This window comes from Seriola aureovittata, chromosome 13 (genome assembly GCF_021018895.1).
Source record: "Seriola aureovittata isolate HTS-2021-v1 ecotype China chromosome 13, ASM2101889v1, whole genome shotgun sequence".
Taxonomy (NCBI): Eukaryota; Metazoa; Chordata; class Actinopteri; order Carangiformes; family Carangidae; genus Seriola; species Seriola aureovittata.
In genome coordinates, this window is record NC_079376.1 from 5828336 (window position 1) to 5842511 (window position 14176).

The 14176-nt window shown below is 41.9% G+C and overlaps 1 protein-coding gene across 5 annotated transcripts in view; it reads right to left on the reverse strand.

The window, feature by feature from the left end:
• The window catches only part of actn1 (actinin, alpha 1), a 58304-nt gene extending 51038 nt beyond the window's left edge, over positions 1-7266 (reverse strand). For all 5 annotated transcript variants that reach the window (XM_056394316.1, XM_056394313.1, XM_056394315.1 and 2 more), the window contains exon 1: positions 6802-7266. In XM_056394316.1, coding sequence (XP_056250291.1) covers positions 6802-6900 — 99 coding nt within the window. In that variant the 5' untranslated portion in view covers positions 6901-7266. The remainder of the gene's footprint in view (positions 1-6801) is intronic.
• Positions 7267-14176: the final 6910 nt, after the last annotated feature.

The following is a 14176-nucleotide window of genomic DNA, read 5'->3' on the forward strand; positions in this document are numbered from 1 at the left end:
CATCCTCTGGGGACCATGAATGAAAGTAGTTGCAGCAAAAATGGTGGACTGACAAAAAAGACCATCCTCACCATCCATACAGCCATGCCTCTGGCAGAGCTGAGAATCTAATGATCTTGTTAGCACAGTGAAAAGACCCCAGTGTTTCCACTTGTGTGTGCAGTAAAACAACTCTCTGAAGGATCAATGTTTGTCAGCTGTCGCATTGACTTTTCTTGGGTAAACACAGCCACCAGTTCTCCAACAACAGCCACAGGACACACAAGACCGGAGAACAATACCCCTCCCTGAGACGCAGAGTCGGGTTATGTAAGAGTCATTAGACACAGGTCAGTATCTTCTGACACGCCATAGATCAGCCAACGGCTTCAGGCTATAAAGAGTAGATGGTTTCCTCCTGACTTGGAAGCTTCTCATTAGCGGCAGATAACAAGATGTTTCGGTTAATTATGAGGCGAACTCGATCAAACTCTGACCGTGTTCACGCAGGATCGACTTACAGGCAGGGAGGAGAAGACGGAGGGAGGAGAAGACGGAGGGAGGAGAAGATGGGTAGAAAGGTGAGCTTGTTGGTGGCAGCTCGGTTTGAATCCCAAAGAAAAAAAAAAGACACTCTCCTGAATTTATCTCCCTCTGTTGTACACTAGGGTTTAAAAGTTTGGAAGCACCCAGAAACGTTCATTGAGCATTTTATCCACCGAGGTGGCACTAAATTGATTTAAATGTATAGCCAGACAAGCCAAACGATTCACATAAGACAGCCGAGATCCATTTTCAACAGCCGTTAGTTTAATGTCCTGGTTCCCTTCATACTCTCTGATCAATTTAAATGTTTCCGTGGTGAATAAAAGTAACAATTTCTATCATTAACATGAATATTTCTGGGTGATTTCAAACTTTTGAAAGCTAGTTGAAGTCCATGCAGATTTAAAAGAAAATAATCTTCAGTGGACAATTAAAAAAAAAAGAAAAAGTGGGCGTTCACCTTTAATCGTACCGACCAGGCTGAGCTGGGAGCACACACATAAAACTTCCTGTGATGGGACGGGTGGATGCTCCTGGGCCCTCAGAGCCGGGGTGTCGACGTGTGACCCCATCAATCAGGACAAACGAGACAGACCCCTGACAGCGTGACCGGGGTGGATGATGAGTTCGCTGGGGAGCCCCTGTTGGGATTTATAGTCCAGCTGCGTTCGCCTCGACAGTGAGCGGACGCAGGATTATCAGACCTCTATTAAGATATCTTTCAAATTCCTGACTTTGAAATATTTCACAGACGACAGCAGCAGCAGCAGCCGCCACGCTGACAGATGACTAACTGACTGAGAAATGGACAGTGAACCGTCTCCCGTTAAAAGAACCAGACAGAAAGTTGCTCATTTCCCAGAAGCATCCGTGATTCAGACAGAGGTGCCATCTGAGACACGAAGCTGCTTCACTCTTTCTCCTCTCCTTAAAGGAACAGTTGGCTTTTCTTATTTAAAAAAATAAATAAAAAGAAGCTTATTTGCTTTCTTGCCGAGAGTTACATGAGACGTTCAATACAACACTCATACCTGTCTGTTAATGACAGTAGTGTAGTTAGCTTAGCTTAGCATAAAGACTGAAAACAGGGGGGGAAACCTAGCCTGGCTCTGTCCAAACGTAACAAAATGTGAAACTCTAAAGATGACTAACCAACATGTTAGATCTTGTCTGTTTAACCTGAACAAAACAGTGAGTTTTGATGGGGAGTTACGTGCCTCAATATTTCTTGGCTGGAGCAGCGACTTCCTTTAAAGGTGCTGGTGGGTGGTCAGCTGTATCCCCGTGTCAGTCTTTATGCTAAGCTAGGCTAACTGTGCCCAGCTTCATGCATAACATCCAGGTATGAGTGAGGTATTGAACTGATCATATAACTCAAACTCAAAAAATGTTAAAAGGGGAGAAAGTGAAGCAGCCCCAATATAAGAACCTGTGGGACTGCTTCCTTTATGCAGGGACGTATTGAAAGGAAGAATGTGGATTTTTCAGAAGTGTTGCAATAATACAATCGTCTGTGGGTCCAAGAGCAGTTTTATCGGAGGTATTAGGGGTTTACCACCTTGCTCAGGGGCAACTTAAAGTCCCTGACAACCTACTTTCTCAAGCCGCCTCCTACAGTGAGCCATTCACAAATTCCTCCGTCTAAGTTTTGATTACTTCCTGTGAGGAATGTTGTGTATTTTCAGTTTTTGTTTTCTTATGATGCCCAAAACCACACGCGCACTATGTTGATGAAGAAGATTCATTTTAGACTGTTGAATTAATATTAGACAGTAAGCGAGGATGTCTGAAACACTGAGTGTAGAGCTGCAGCGATTTGTCGATTAATCAATTAGTTGACTGACAGAAAGCAGAGTGGGAATTAATCAAATTCTCAAATCATGACTTTATGCAAAAGAGTCAAATATTTAAAATATGTGTTTCTAGCTTCTCGGATATGAGGATCTTGGACTGTTGCTCGACAAAAAAAAGACACCTGAAGGCGTCACCTTGGTCTGTGAGAAAAGGGCTTTAAACGCAACATTTGAGTGTATTAATGCTGCAGCAAACCTTTTCTCTACTTCCCCAGGCGATGATGACCAGCTGATAACACCAGCTCTCTCATAAGGTTATTTACAAAATGACATTTCACTTTCCTAAAATACCATGTAGGCTCTATGTACTCGCAAGAATATAAATGCATGTGAGTTAAATCATATAATCAAGCGCAGCTCTGGGTGACATTAGTGAACAGAGTCAGGCTGTAGGATGGAAAACATCACATGACACAGCCAGACAGTTTATTGAATATGGAAAAAAAAAGAAGAAAAAAGGGACACGCTCGTCTGCGCGCTCATGTTTTATGTAGTGAAAAGAAGCAACATTTCAGCACATAATGCCTTCATCGGGGTCGAGAGCAGAGCCGCCGCCACACAGAGAAAGAAGGGAATTCATTCTTTTGACATTCCCTGCTTTGTCATCGGCGGTCTGTGACGCTCTTCTTCTTTTGTTAATATAGTGCTTGTGCAAGGTGCATCATGGGAGCATAGGAATCTGATGACAGGAAGCATTCTGTGAGGTGGTCAGAGCTGACATTACACATCCTATTATGCAATCTAGTAAACAGCTGCCAGCCCTGGAACAAAACACGTAACTCTTTTTGGTTTTCCTTTCTTGGGCTGAAACGTCATTTCACGCGTTGACTCAGTTTCCTGACGACTCAAACCTGTCACATACTGTAATTTAATTATTCCTGGGAACAGGAAACAAAAGCAGGCTTGTTCTTCTTTGTGAGAATCAGACTTACTGCAGTTGCCGTAAGCTCTATTTTCTCCAGGAGCAATAAAATGTCAGTCTGTGTAGATGTGGGTCAGGATGCTCGGTGTGAATGCCAGCGACGGCCCCGCCCAGCCTGTGCTGATTAGTCAAAGCGGGGAGTGTAAAGTGGTGACAAGTCTGATGACTGATTCGCTTAGTGGGCACTTCCTGTATATCTGTCACACGAAAAGACAAGTTCCCGCACAGCCTCCTGGCCTGTGGGCTGGATTAATTAAGTCCTGTAGAAATGTATTGACCAACGGCTGCTACTGCCCGTCAGTCTGAACACCCAGACCTTGATTTCACTCCAAAAAAAATCCATAAACTCAGTCGGTGGGTTACATGAAGAGACACGCCAGATATTTCATTTCTTACGAGACAAATGAGCTGGCATGGTCCATGTCTGTCAGAGCTGATCAACTCGAGCTTTGAAGTCAAGAAACGAGACAAAAGTTCTTTTGGCATAAGTGAACAAATCGTAAAAATCAGTCGATCTTATCTGTGACCTGACTTGTACAGTCGGAGCAGGGGAATGTGGGTGTGGGTTGGGAGTGTTTGGGAATAGTGAAGTTGGGGTGTGGGAGATGGGAGGATGTAGGAGGCGGGAGGTTTACAGGCAGGGCCTGATCGAAGGTACTGCAGTTTTTATCCTTATAAGGACAAACCTGGACAAATTAGCTACGGCAGCTAACACCTGAACTCCACCTTCCTGCTATGAAGAGAAAATAGGGGGAAAAAAACTGTTAGAGACGGATGAGGTGTGTGTGTTTGTTTCTTTTATAGAGATGTGATGTCATGAAAATAGATAAACAAACTCCTATGTTGCATGAAAATATGTGGGAGCTGCAGCTTTAAGTAACCTCTGGCACAGCGCGGCCGAGACACCTGGGTCGGCAAAGACATTAAGATTCCAAGATAAGAGGATACCAGCTCCTTTATACCTGGGGGTCAGGTTAAGACTTGCATCGCACTCAAAATATTTTAAGCACTCTCTGACATGCTGGGTTTGTGTGCGTCAAAGCCAATTGCAAAATAGAAAAAGACTTCACCTGCGCAACATGAGCTTCTCTTTTCTTTATCTTTTTTTTACTGTTAAACTCTAGTTTAGACATTTAAAGAACAAACAACACTCAGTTCTGTTGTCTCTTGGACCAAACACGGTGACTTTGGTGTTAAAATATCTGCTGCCCAGTCACTTCTTGACAAATGAATAGCTACAGAGCCTTTATAACTTTACTTATATGCCTCTGATTGCCGACTACTACATGCAGTCAGCACGGTAACGGCAAACATACACAAATGACATCTGTTGTTGTTTCGTCCTTGTTTTTCTTTATGTTTTTCAGCTGCTTGTTTCAATCTAAAAGGCGAAAGAAGCTCCTCCAGGATGCACAGATCAGAATCATACATATGTTAATAATAATGATGTTTTTTCTTGATGGGGAACGACTCAGCAAACATGAAAGGCTTCCAGATTATCTGTTCATCAGCAGCAAAGCTGTTTGCTGAGGCCTGGAAGGAATTTGGGTGGCGTGTGTGTTTTCTTTATGTGTGTGTGTGTGTGTGTGTGTGTGTGTGTGTGTGTGTGTGACAGTTAACGCTCCCTGAGGATGAGGGCAGAGGTGCATGCCTGCTAGGGGGAGGGGGGCTGCTGTCATCCCGTCTCTCAGCCTGTAATTGTCCATGCGTCTAGTCAGATCTGAGCATAAGCACTTATCGCTGCTCTCCGACGAGAGGAACAGATGAATAAAACATCCCTCCTCTCTGCAGGGTGGCGAGATCAATGAGGGCCATGCAGACGCAGAAATGTGCGGGTCATCAGGGAAAACTATTTAATTCTCATTAAGGTCTGTTACACAGACTGGAGAGGACTGTCAGGTGTTAATGTTTCCTTTAGGTCTGTGTAAACTTCATCTTTCCTGGATGAACACACTTAAGACTGAGGAGGCTTTAAAGAAGCAGCAGCAGTAGATAATGTCCTCCTCTGGCGGACACACCTGACCTCAGCCTTTCCTGCATACCTTCCCTTTATTTCCCTTAATTTGCTTTCGACCGGTAGCAGCCTGCCGATGACATAATCCAGGAAACTAGAAGCCCAGAGCTTCGCTGTGCAAGAGAGAAACTTGGGGAAAAAGTTTTCCAACAGCAGCGAGAGGGGCCGATTATTACCATTTTTGGGCACACTCGCTCCCATGCAAGCCCAGCCCAAACCACAGCGCTTACTCAGATTCCACTGCGCTTTTTCTTCCCCCTTCTTTTTTTTTTTCTTCTTTTTTTTTAAGCAGAGGAAAAGTATGGGGAGCAGGAAAGAAAAAAAAAAAAAAAGTAACACCCCTTCTCGAAACAGACCATTCATACTGTGTCTGGAAAAAGCGAGGCAGCTGTGAGACGCGTGTAGGAGATCTGGGCTTGTTAAGACAATATATGGATGTCTCACAGCTCTTTATAATGAAGGTGACACGAGTGCACGCCGGGTAATGAGGCTCATATTCACCCAAGTGGAAAAAAGCAAAGCAGTAAGATACTTAGAAATTAAACCAACTTTCAAACTGTGATCACAGAAATTAGAAACAAGCACGAATCTATATATTTGCCCCCAAACGGTGCAGTGGAAAGCGCGCGGAAATTAAATAAAAAAAAAAAGGGGATGCAAAGTGAGTTATAGTAGGTTTAACCCGCTCCTCCTCCTCCTCACACACCCAAACACACACACACACACACACTCCATCTCCCGGTTGTTAAGCACGGCCTAATCCACGTCGCATCATAAAGCAGATGACAGGAGGGGTCAGTCCCACACCATATGCAGCCAAGCGCATGGCTGACATCTGTTGCGCTGGAAAAGGTCCTGTCCAGTTTTTAATTATTTTTCAACCCCCTTTACTTTACTTAACTTTACTTTACACACACACACACACACACACACACACACACACACACAACCCTCCTCCTCTTCCTCTCCCCCCTTCCTCTTCCTCTCCTCTCTTCTTCTACTCTTTCCCTCCTGCTGCAGAGATAATGGGTGGGCCTCCTGCATGTAATTGCTGCTACAGGATATTTCATAACGCTACGCAGGATATGTGCAAGCTTGTGTGTGTGTGTGTGTGTGTGTGTGTGTTTGTGTGTGTGTGTGAGAGAGAGAAAGAGAGAGCGATCTAAAGGCGAGAAAAGTTTGGGATGTGTACCGTGCTCTTCTAAAGAGAAAAAGTAGCCGAGAGCCGCACAGGTGATCAGCCCGTGCCACAGACACTCTGAGCCGGATCATGACACAGCTGCCGGTCGGTGTTTGCTGCTGTTGCCGCTTCTTCCCTTGAGCTCTGTTCAATATGCTGTAAAAGTCTTCAACACACACCCTCATTAACGTGAGAGTGATAATACTGATAATGATAATAACCAGCTTCATTGTTATTATCATCACAACCAACAAACCCCTCACTTCCGCACCTTTACACCGGAGGTAGAAGGAAGTCAGTCGCTCACCTTTCTCTGCTGCTTCTCCCATGCAGGATCCAGGAGGAGATCCCGATCCCAGTCATCTTCTTGGGGCATATAATCTTCGTCTCCATCATACTGATCCATATTATACACGTATTTATAAAGCTTTATATATATATATAGCCTATATATATATATATATAATATATATATAGAGACGCTCTCTGCTTCTCTCGTGTGTCCCCCGGTCCTCGGCGAGGTGATGTTTTTACAGCAGTATATCAGCTCAGTCTACTCTCCTCCACGCATTCAAGACGGTGTGTGGATGAAATTAACGGTCCACCCCCGGCTTCCCTCTCTCTCTCTCTTCTCTCTCTCTCTCTTCTCTCTCTCTTCCTCTCCCTCCAACTCTGCCTCTTTTCTTCCTCTATCTGCTCTGTTTTTTCGCCCAGCAGGAGAACTCCGCGGCTGCAGGCAGTAGGCAGGTCCAGTGTCGGGGAGCGACAGACGCAAAAAACTTTGCTTCAGACAAATTGAATCGATAACCGACCGCGGCTTCTGATTGGACGCCTCGGGGCTACAGGCCCCGCCTTCCCCGAAGCGGATTGGCCGCCGTGGCTGTCATTACTGAGGCTTTATATCCAAGGTTGACTGCGTAGGTTGATCCAAACATCTGACTGTTTGACTGTGAGGATACTTAAGACCAATGGTAGGCAAACAGCGGCCCGCGGGCCAGACCCGGCCCCCCAGAGAAGATGTTGGGTCTAAAGTTAAAGTTTGCACCAAGACTGCAGGTGAAGTAATGTAAATGCAAAACATGACGTTGTAACTTCTGATTCTGATTTATTATTTGCTTCTCCAAAACAAATACACTTTAATGTAACTACAAAATGAAACAGTTACTTTTCAATTACTTCTCAAGTCTTGTAGCGCAACACAAAGCAGACATTTCTTTTTGTGAGTCATTTTCCAGAATTTACTTTCATTTATTTGTTTGTTCTGCTCAATTCAGTTCAATTTGCTCGCACACATTTTCTATCGCTGACTAGGAGCAGGGAGAGGAAACAATAGAAATCGGCGGCCTGTCAAATGTAGTTACTTATAAGTGAAATCAAAACGGCAAATATAATGATTGACTAATCGGCAAAAAATAAAATGAAATAAAAGATGTTTTTGTCAACTTCATATATTCTAATAATTTTCTCTCTATACATTTTTCAAACTGAAAGCTATTTGAAAACAAGCCTTTAACTCACTCAGTCCGAGTCCACACACTGAAATACACATCTGCGTTAAAGTGGTCCATACGCATACTGATGCTTAAAATCACATTCCTGCTGTGGTCCTCTTTCTCACAGCTAAAAACAAAACAAAACAAACTTTAGCACATTTTCTGCCTTTTTTTTCCTGTTGCTCTCTACATAACTAATACTGGCTGCGACGCTACGTCTCATTAGTCCTGACTGCATAAACAGTCGGTCGGTATGTTGCCTTGAACCCACTCTGTGTATAATTCTCGCTGCTCTTTTCTGTAATATAAACGATGCAGAGTGAGTATTAACATGAGCTGCTGTAACTCTGTCAAGAGAAAGATGATATCTGGCCTTTGATACAATTTAAAAAACAGTTTTATAAAAGATGTATGACTGTCTCCACCTCACCTATAAAACTACATCCACCGCCCATTGAACAAGACTGGAGAAAAGCCAGCCCACAGATTAGCTTAATAGCTGACCCCTTGCTTTAGACTGTAATCAGGATAAAACTAGTGTAACACATTCTTTTATATGATGCAACTCAAGTTCTAAAACCTGGAGATGTATTTAGATCCTTAAATCAGTAAATGTGCTCTGTTATAAGTGAAGGTCCAGCTTTCAAAATGTAGTAAAAGCAGTGGTGTAATGTAACTAAGTTCATTTAATCAGGTGCTGTACTTACAATACAAAGTGTTATGGTTTACTTCTATTCTTACAACTCAGGGGGAAATATTGTACTTCTTACTCCACTACATTTGTTCACAGCTGTAGTTACTCCAACAGTATATGAAGCAGTTAAAATGAATTTCACCATGTCCCACTAAAACATTAAAGTACTGCATCAGAAAGTCTTGCATTTAAAAGTACTATTAGGAAATGTATTATCAGTATCATCTGCCAAATATACTTACTCGAATAAACGTAAAAGTGCTCATTATTTAGTCCAATTTCAGAATGCTATATTATTGAATAGGCTACTATACTACTTGAATATCATTATTGTAAGCAGGTTTTTGATGGTGTAAATGATCTGTGGACGTCTCGTTGTAGCGCTCGTTCCCATCTGTTTTGAGGGTGAGACAGAGGAGAACAAATTTATTTATTTATTGTACTGTACATGCCACATTATACTTCTACTCTACCTACGTCTCCGAGGGGAAATATGGCACTTTTCACTAGACGCTTAGTTGCTATAGTTACTTTACAGATCAATATTTTACACACAAAACATATGAAGAGATTGTAAAATATGATGTTCCTATGTATAATATCTACAAGCAGAACTGAACCTAACCATTTAGACAACTGCTTTTTAATTTGATTTATTAATTAATTAATCATTTTAATCTATTATAGCTCCACCTCAATTAACCACAACAGTAAAACGCTGCTGACACACTAATGCATGAGCAGTAATAATCTAATGATATAATATATAATAGTAAAACAGTCACAGGGGCCACTTCTCTAAATTGAGTACTTTAAGTACATTCTTACTTGAGTAACATTTTTACTTTACTACTTTTACTTGTGATGGAGTACTTTTATAAGTACTTTAAGTCAAGGGTCTCCTCCACCCTACACTACAGTTTGTTACCACCCTGTACTTGAGCGACAAGCTTCCAGTCATTCAGAAAGAGAAGTGAGTCACAATGCAGCTCCTGTAAACACGTGAAGCTATGCCCAGGTCTGTCTGCCTTGTAAGGTAAACCCACTCTCTCCATTTTCTCTCCCTCCCTCCCTCTCTCCCTCTCTCCCTGTCTCCCTCTCTCTCTCTCTGTCAGACACACACGTATTCACATTCTCACACAAACACACGGAGCAGGAAAGATGCCGACACGGGATAGCCCCGACAGTCAGGAGAAAGTGGAGTGCTCTTCCATATATGGACAAACTTCCAACGGTGGATGGTTGGGAAAGTGATGTCACAGAGAGGGAGCAGACTGCCAGCTCACCGCCCGGTCCCTGGTTGGAGGAAGCCGGCTGTGACTGCTGTGCAGAGGTGCAGCGAATACACAGCAACGGCAGCTCTGTGGTGATGAAAGTCAGTGGTTCTACTTTCTGATAAGGCACCATTTGTAAAGGGTTTATATAAATGGCTCATTCACTAGCTAATAAATCATTTACTGATGTTTTATAGATTAGCTATACATAATACTTTTCTTTTTGGCTTGACAGCAGATTCATATTCAATATTTGACTAAAAACTTAAAAAATAAATTAGGTTCTTTACAGGATTTAAGGTCGTCCGTCATTTAAAAAGTATAGTTACGTTATCATATATTTCTGCACTTGATTATGGAGATATTCTGTTCTCTGAACCACTGAACCATCATTACTTCAGCAGCTGAACCCTGTATGATAGTGAATTACTGAAGGGGTCTACTGAGCACTGGCCCAGGGGCCCAGGGGCCCAGGGTGTCAGGTGTCCCCCGGGCCAGAGCATTTTCTTTTGGAAAAGTCAACTTTGTGACTAGAAAGAGTCACAAAACTACCACAAAGAGACACAAAACAACAACGAAGACACATAAAAGTACAAAAAGACACTAAATAACTACTTAGAGACAAAACTACCACAGAGACACAAAATAAACTCAAAGAGACTCTCACTAATGATAAATCTCTTACTCATCGTCGCTCTCTCTATCACAAAGTCAGATGGATTTTCTTAGCTGACAAGGACTAATCATCTCCCAAACTACGTCACATCTCCTCTCTCATTTAAACTTTGTACTTGTGTGATACACGATACAGTAACTACTTATCCTTAGATAAGACTCCATATGAACGCACTAACCCTGCTAGAAATACTTTTAGGTGCTTTTCACCTTTGAAAATGGAATGAACTGCAAACTGCCCTCAAGTTAGAGCCCTTAATCTTTCCTGGCGATCTTTAACTTTATATGATTGATGAAATTGTTTTTACTAATTATGTGTTATCTGTGGATATTTGTCTGGTTTTGGTTTCCAGTTGCATTTTTCAGATTTTTCTTCTGATCTTTTTTATATAGTTCTAAGCCATTAACAAGAACAACGTCTGGGTTCGTTAAATATCCTCCAGCTTGACACTGGTGTCTTTTTAGCTCTTTAATTCACCTGGGAAACCTCTCCAAAACAAAAACCAGCTGCAGGACGTCTGGATCAAAAATCAATTTATGAGCAGCTTATTTTTATTTATATTTATAATATTCATAACAACCTGGCAACAAAATGTTATTAATAGCTTAAAAGCATTAGTAAATTATTTATCAATCATTAATGAAGCTTTATGCGAGAATGTTACCAGGTCAATAAAAGAAGAAAACCAAAGTAGCTGACTGCATCTTGTTAGTCAGGCAGTCTGGAGATAATTATACACTTTTCCATTAGCTAATTAGCCTACAGTCATTTGAAAAATAAAGTGATTCATTAAATTTACATTTAAATGATGCTAATCAGAAAACTACTTGCTAAAACGTTTTACAAAAGGTAATTATCTGTTCCAATTCAATTTCACTTTGTCAACCACACTAGCGGCTCTGTGCAGTGCTGCTTTGAGCTAAATTGCATGCTAACACGCTCACAATGACAATGCTAACAAGCTGATGTCTAGCAGGGTTTTCTTTCACCCCTTTTGTTGAACTCTCAAGTTTATTCAATCAAAGAGGAGATAGCTCAATTTAGAGAAAGTATGAATACAGAACAAAGAATAAATAAGTAAAAGAAAAGCAAGGTTGTCACAGTTTAGCCGGGTTACCGCTGTGACTATCTAAGTTTAGCGTATTAGCATGCTAACACTTGCTAACACAAAGTACAGCCAAGAAAACAGTTGTATGGGGTCATTATATCAGGTTGTTTTAACTTCAGTTTGAGATTGTAACAGAAAGCCTGCGTTACAAACTGGACGTGTAGAGTCTGAAGAAAAGTGAATTTACCAAGCAGGGAGGAAGTGTAAGTGCTGGACCGACTGACAGTCCTGCCCCTGAAGCTGAGCTGCTAGTGTGGGTAAAAAAGGGTTTTAATCGGGACCTTTGTTTTTGATTTGTTTGAGTTTTCTCTCATTTATCTCTTTCATGAATTTCCACAGCGTCCATTATGTAATTTCAACACACAGCCTATCACACTAAAAACTAAAGGGGATCCAACCCACAGAGCAGCAACAGAGGCGCTAATTGGCCAGCTGACAAAAGAGACTCATCCTCTCAAAGCTGCAAATGATGGCTTATTAAACGCATGAATTAACTCATTATAATTAACCACTGAAATGTGTATAATTATTCCGTGGCACGCTCCAGACTGCGCAGTTTGGTCTGGGCAGACTGGAGAATTTCTCCCCGGTCCAGCCACTTGACGTCAACATAATACTATTCAGCAGAATCCCAGAATATCTTGTGAAGAGTCAGTGGCGCAAAGAAGCTCAGGCCTGCTTTCTGAGGCACACAGGTCATGTGAAGAGCTGGTGCATTTGGCTCTGTCTGGTCTCTGGCAAGTTCCCAAGGTATTCCAGTCATGTTGGGAGGGGAATTCTTAAATAGCTGTGTCCTTGCTGTTAAAGCTGAGCCATGTATGGGATACTGCTGAACTACCATGGTAATCCCATTGAATTGTACATGTGTTTGGATTTGTGGTTTAAACAAGTTGAGCCAAAAGACCATCTGGGACCAAAAGGAACATACTGTAGGCACGGGACGGGGGAATGTCACGACTCAATCTGAAAAGGAGAGTTTTGCTCTTGTAGAAAGTAATGCAGCTGTGTGTGGGGGACGGGCTTCAGACGGAGGCTCTGGCGCCAAATACAGGATCTGATTCAAAGCCCTGAAACACTTGGCTTCAAATCTTAAAGAGGATCTCCACTGATTTCACACATTTAAGTGTGTGTACAGGGCTCGGGAGGTACTGCTGCATACACGAAAAAAGTTGGATAAAATTGTGGCTGCAGAGGGAGCTGTGTGAAATCTGATGGGACTGCCTCAAGTGATGTCATTTGAGTCAGTGTCAGTTGGGTCTGAAAACTATAAGTTTGAAAAACAAACAAAATCTGTTGGTAGTAAGTTAGAAAGAAGTGAGCTCACCAGACCTTCGCAGCTCGCTCCTCACCCCTGCTTCGGCCCGGCACCTCCAGGCTACACCTGAATCTTCATCGTGAGGAATAAAGGCACCAGATTTTGACAAGGTTGAAGAATACATGGGATAGTTTCCATCCAAATTTGGTGCAAATTTTAACCAATTTTTGGGGGAAATTCCACAAAAGAAAATGCAATTAATGTGTGTTTCCATTCGCTATTAATATGTGAATATTAGGAGTTGGTTCAGCGAGATAATCAGCTGCTAGCACTAATTTCTGAGTTGGGTAAAATTTAACTATTGCAAGATAAGAGGGGACGAGATGAATTCATTAAAAGAGCTCCGGTCAAACCTCAAACAGCGGAAAACACTGTTCATTTCATGTATTAAGGTGAGGAAAGTTGGTTTCCCCCATCACTCTGACAAAGTTTGATGTTTCTGTCTGCTGCTATAGACTTCATGATTTAGTCACCAGGTCTGTTTCCATCACACTTTTGAATTTTTGTCAACTACACATAAAAACAGGTGGATGGAAACAGACTTAATATCTCTGGTTATGATGCAGCTGTTTTGACTCTGTGCAGTATTTCTCTTCTGACTTTCTATGTACCATTAAATATTCATGACTAAATATGCAAAAATTAAAGTTTAAGTTTAGAGTTTCATAATCAAAATATCAGTTTATCTGCTTAATTTGGATTTTGTGGGTTTGGGAAAATTTAAAGGTGTCAACATAAACAAAAAAAAAAAAAAACATAACCCCACAACTGGCATCACATTTTGATTCAAATACTGCTCGATGCTGATTGGTGCAGGGAAAAACATGACATCATCTTTTTTCTGCCGACCACAAATCAGGAAGAAAAGCAAGAACAAAAACACAAATACAGAAATTCTCTCATATGACAAAACTCCTAAGTTAATCAGAAACCAAAAAACTCATAGTAAGACACTGACTGAAAAATAAAAAAAAATAAAAAGGTTTTCTGGGCCTTTAAGAAACTGAAAAGGTTCTGGTGTCTCCTCCCAAACCAACATGGTGCATCTGACTAAAGCCATGTTTGCTCCAGTGGAAGTCCTCAAAGGCTGTGGTTGCACTGGGCTCCTCCCAGCTGTGAATG